Source organism: Triticum urartu, chromosome 3 (assembly GCF_003073215.2).
Source record: "Triticum urartu cultivar G1812 chromosome 3, Tu2.1, whole genome shotgun sequence".
Taxonomy (NCBI): domain Eukaryota; kingdom Viridiplantae; phylum Streptophyta; class Magnoliopsida; order Poales; family Poaceae; genus Triticum; species Triticum urartu.
The window spans coordinates 588,599,025-588,604,025 of record NC_053024.1 but is presented as its reverse complement, the minus strand read 5'-3'; the positions used below and the strand labels follow the sequence as shown (position 1 = coordinate 588,604,025).

The window sequence follows — 5,001 nt, the reverse complement described above, 5'->3', positions numbered from 1 at the left end:
GAAGTACCTTATTTCATCTTTAGAGGAGCCGTCGCCGTCTCGACTTCCTGAAGATGACACAAACATTAACAAAACTTTAAAAAAAATCTACAGACGGGGCCGGTTGAATCGCGTACTAATAGATGTGTTTGATCTGTAACTTTTTTTGTTTTCTGAAAAAGGGTACCCTTTATTGACTTTGGATACTAGTATAGCATATAGTTGGATCGATGTCGACGAAGGACCAATCTTGCTGTTACGATGCAACTGTATCTGTGTGATTGCTCAATGGATAAGGAGTGGCTTGCTTGCTACCCGTAGTATCAATCAATCAATCAACGTTAGCACGGTCAGCCAGTCCAGCTGAGACATATCTGTTCGTTTAAGATCAAAACTGAAAGTCTGAACCAAATCCTGACAGCTATATCACTCTTTTCATACATATATTCCCCGTGAAAACGTATAGAAGTTGGGTTCATCCTCTACAAGATTTTGCCATGAGTTCAGTACGCAATACAGAGCAGTTAAACGCAACACGAGGACCCCGCGGTCAATAGGATGAAGCGAGGGAAGAGCCAGCATCAACCAGTTCAAAGAAACTCCCCAAAATTACCCAATCTGCAGTACAAGTAGCTCCTGATATCCCATGGTAAGCACATGAGCTAATACTAACTAGCTAGCTAACTACGTGGGCTCTGTAGTCCGCACTCCCAGTAACAATAATTTGTTACCGTGTGGCTCGCCTTCCTCTGGGCTCTGTTCTTCACTCACCCCAATAAGTTACCGTCTTCCCGATCTTCTGCAGAGCCTTCACCACTTCCTCCGGGGTGATGTTCCCCGTCACGGTCACCTTGTTCGTCTCCTTCTCCAGCTGGTAGCTCTCCATGTCTGCGCATACGCACGCACAAACCAGGGTTAATTTAATCATATACTGCAACTGCAGAAAGTGAGACTGTTTTATGTCGAGTGGATCGAAGGCTTTCGTCGTACCATCGATCGTCTTGATCGCCTTCTTGATCGACTTGATGCACCTGTCGCAGTGCATCCCGACCTTCAGCTCCACCACCTGCAAGCATCCATCCATGAAATCAACTTTCCATTTCCATAAGCACAGTAGTTCTTCACATACATACATACATACATATATACTGTCGAATAAACAGAAGATCTGACTAATAACTTACAGCCATGGCTTGGCTTCTCGGCGAGCAGAACTGAACAGGAGACTGGTACTGTGCAGGTGCAGCCACCACTTCCCAGGCAGCTCTGAAGTCTGAAGTAGAGGTTTCAGTCTCTCTGTATCCTGGAGCTTATATACTGCGTCTGAACCTTTCTCTTTTCCACAAGCAACGGCAAACTTTTGTTCTCCACCGTGAATGACAAAGCACATAGCATCGGTTCGCTTTAAAGCTGTCATCGCATAGGCAGGGCATTGGAGCATTTCTTTCACACTCGGAGAGGGACTCCACAGGTTGCCCAAGGTTACCATGTAACGCGCAAGAATCTACTTTTGAACCGGCTCCAGCTAAATCTTTCTGAAGTTACTGGAACACACTAGCTGACCTAGTACATTATTCTTTAACCAGAGGCTTACACATGATTTTATATTTCATCATCGTCGTCATAGTAGGAGCCTCTCAAAATAATCACGAGAGACTTTCTTCTTCTTCTTCTTCTTCTTCTAGTAACGTGCAACACGAAAGAATCGATGAAAGATGACATCTGTTGGAGTGTCAAGGTAGCTGTTCTGAATAAAACTGGACTAACTAATGACTGACGACCTAAAGTCCTGTGCGGAGCATGACAAACCAGGGGCATAACAATGTCAAAATGGTGACATCGATCCCGAGAAGGAAGAATCTATCCGTCAGCAAGCTTTTGCATACTATACAATATCAGTCACCATCGCGGTCAACTTTTGAGCTGGACGCTACTGCCATTTGCAACAATTTCTTCGTCGCCGGCTTGCCTCTGCCGTCCAGACTCTACCACCGGCTGGACGGGCGGGATCATCTCTCCGTCCACCGCGAGATGGACGGCAGCATCGATCCCCTCGCGCACCCCAACGGAGACCGGCACGTCCGGCCCTCTTTCCGGGTCACCGCCGTCCACCAGCTTCCCGTAGAAACCGCCGTCGTCCCTCAGGCCGTACAGGTTCGCCGTGCGCACCTCCTGCGCGAGCGCGCACGGCCAGCAGAGGAGCCACTGCGCGTAGTCCGTCAGCGACGACGAGCCGCAGCACCACCTGCTCCGGGGCAGCCCGAGCCGCTTCCTCATCTGGATCCTCCAGAACCCGCCGTACAGGAGGCCGAGGAAGCAGAGCACCACCCCGGCGGCGCCGAAGGCGTCGCTGAGGACGTAGTCGTGGATGCTGAGCGCCGTGACGTTGAACACCCAGAAGGGCGCGACGCACAGCAGCAGGAACATGGCGGTGTGCACGTACATGTTGCCCAGCCCGAGCCGCTCCATGTTCCAGCCGAACACGCAGAACGTGCACAGGAACGACAGGTAGCACGCCGCCGGGTCCTCGCCGCAGTCCAGCAGCTCCCCCGCCCACATCGGGTTGCCGACCGCCGTCCTTTCCTCCGGCGATTCTTCGGCTCCGGCTGCTGCGTGGAGGTGGAGCTGCTTGGTTTCCTCGCAGGAGGCGGCAGCGTCGTCGTCGTCGTCTCTGCCTAGAGGGCTGTACACCATGTGGGCGCCGGCGACGACAGGCGCGGAGACGCCGAGGATGAAGAAGAAGTTCTCCGCGAACTCGGAGCGTGACCTGCTTGGGTAGCCCCAGTAGAGGCTGCACTCCATGTACTGCGAAATGCAGGTGACGTGGAGGAGGGCCACCACGAAGGACATGTGCGCTCGCTCGTTGGGACGGCGGGCGCCATTCTTGCAGTACAACTTCCTTAGCTGGGCGGCGTCCTCCGGCCGCCACCGGCAGAGGAGAACGAGGTGGTGGACGAGGATGGGGTGCTGGTAGATGCTCATGAGCGTGAAGAGAGCGTTGAGGATCTGGTTGTCGATCTCTATCCAGTGGTGTCTCAAGGCCCTGGAAGGGAATGCCTTGTTCAGCAGCCCCAACAGGAGCAGTCCTAGCATGGCGCCGGCGGCGGCGACGCAGAGCAGCCAGATGAGCAGGGCGATGTTGAGAGGATGCTTGAGGTGGTTCTTGCAGATGGCGAGCAGTGAGCTCCAGTCGACTGTTCTGATGAAGTGGACATGGAGGTAGCGGTGGACGCCGATCGATGGCAGCTGAATTTTCCCCAGTGGCGCGCAGACGTTGATGTCCTTCAGCCATTGCACTGAAGGCGTTGCCTTCAGGAAATCCAGAAGCCGTCTCTCGTGTTGGTGTTCCCCTTGCATTAGTCCGTCGTGAAGGGTTGGGACTGTGATGTGATGTTCAGTCAGAATTGGTGAATTTGCATCTGAACTTGGTATGTCTTCTATGTCATCCTCGGCAACAGTGTGACCCATCTTTTTTCGTGTGAATGAAATCTGTGCTATTTGATTACGCAAAGACACAGGATGATGAACTTGAAGACTGGCGTATTGCAGTAATCTTTCTGCTATAAAAGTACAAAAAAAGACAGGGTTAGAACCCTGGATTTCTGGCATCAAGTAGGATGATCATACTGGTGGAACCTGAAATATGCATGTGAGATGGAAGATTTTGATGTAAATCCAGTGAGATTTTCAATGTAGCAAATTCTCCAAATCTACAGTTAGGCCACAAATATTGTTCTGGAATCAGATGTTCTTAATCAGAGGTAGTATGTGCTCACTGACCACCACAGATTCTTAATCAACCTAACATATGTTCTAGAAGTGGGAAATTTCGCGTTTCAGAAATCTTATTAATCGGAAGAGAACACATATTCAGTTGTGCAGAAACTATGGAAATCGCCAACATGTATGAGATTTCCTTATCATAGCAGATCAATTTCTTGTTCCGAACCTCAAAGGCACAGGCGCAAAAGGACTCGCACCAAATCAAACAGCCGTACCAAATGGTCGCCCAATCCATAAACCTAAGAACACAGGTATGCAGGGCACGAATTGGAGCAGAACTGGAGTACCTCTCAAGAGGAGAAGCCAATCGAACAGAGGATCACCCAAGAACTTCTCGATTTGATCATCCGAATTCAGATCGCAGCAGGCGTGAAGAATCCTAGGCGCAACTGAATGAGGGGGGAAGCGTCGGGCCTCCGATGAACTGCTTCTGTTGAGTGTAGGGGAAAGCGGCCGGCAGGTTAGTTGAAGTACGGGGTATCTGACCCGCACCAACGGGACAAAGGTCTTTCCTTGGGAGTTGGGAGCAATGGACTTGATCGCGAATGGTATAGCAGTCAATCTTGACTGTTGACTCGTCGTCAGTAGCGCGCCGCTCCGACGGGACTCGAGGAAGCGCTCGGCTTGGTGCGCCCGACGGAACCAGTCAAGCTTGGAGGCATGGCGATACGACCCACGGAGCAATGTTTTCTCGGGTGGGATAAAAATCGGCGACCGTTGGAAACACAGTGAGCGATCTATTTATTTATTCTTTTTGAAAAAAAAGGCCTTTTCTTATGAAAAAAGATTCCCTTCAACCGACTGATTTTTCCAATGCACCCGTCATCTCCCATGGACGACACATGTCTCAGTCATCACATATACTGCTTCATCCTTGCTGCCTTATCTTCTCCTCCGAGCACTCCCATCCACATCTTCTCGACTTTCCTAACTCATTCAGTGTCCTCCACCACGCACGTATAGGATGGAGAGCATCCATGAACATAGATGCAAGCAGCAGCTAGTGACTTCAACAGCAAGCGCTCATGGGAGCATGCGAGGTAGCCGGCCGACGTGACCGGCGATAAGGTTTGGCAACGCTCAGGATGGGAGCTCGGGGATGGATGGCCTTGCGGTTGGTGCCAGCGATGGTGGGGATGAGCAGCACCGCTCCTTCCTGCGGGCGCACGCCGGCAGCGGCACGATGGTGGGGATGAGCGGCTCCGCTTCCCCTCGTCGTCGTCCCGCGGGAGCTCGTTG

General features: G+C 51.5%; 2 protein-coding genes across 3 annotated transcripts; both read right to left on the bottom strand.

The window, feature by feature from the left end:
* Positions 1 to 382: 382 nt before the first annotated feature.
* On the bottom strand, positions 383 to 1,360 carry LOC125545174 (heavy metal-associated isoprenylated plant protein 45). Its single transcript, XM_048709050.1, has 3 exons — positions 1,164 to 1,360; positions 970 to 1,045; positions 383 to 867 (listed from the first exon to the last, which is right to left on the bottom strand). Exons 1-3 carry the CDS (start codon positions 1,167 to 1,169, stop codon positions 743 to 745), a joined length of 207 nt encoding a protein of 68 aa, XP_048565007.1. The 5' UTR covers positions 1,170 to 1,360; the 3' UTR covers positions 383 to 742.
* Positions 1,361 to 1,552: 192 nt separating this feature from the next.
* Positions 1,553 to 4,489, bottom strand: LOC125545173. 2 transcript variants are annotated; one of them, XM_048709048.1, is made up of 2 exons: positions 4,050 to 4,489; positions 1,553 to 3,539 (listed from the first exon to the last, which is right to left on the bottom strand). In XM_048709048.1, exon 2 carries the CDS (start codon positions 3,445 to 3,447, stop codon positions 1,891 to 1,893), a length of 1,557 nt encoding a protein of 518 aa, XP_048565005.1. In that variant the 5' UTR covers positions 3,448 to 3,539; positions 4,050 to 4,489; the 3' UTR covers positions 1,553 to 1,890. The 2 variants fall into 2 exon arrangements, with proteins under 2 accessions (XP_048565005.1, XP_048565006.1); XM_048709049.1 differs by having other exon boundaries at positions 1,553 to 3,536.
* Positions 4,490 to 5,001: the final 512 nt, after the last annotated feature.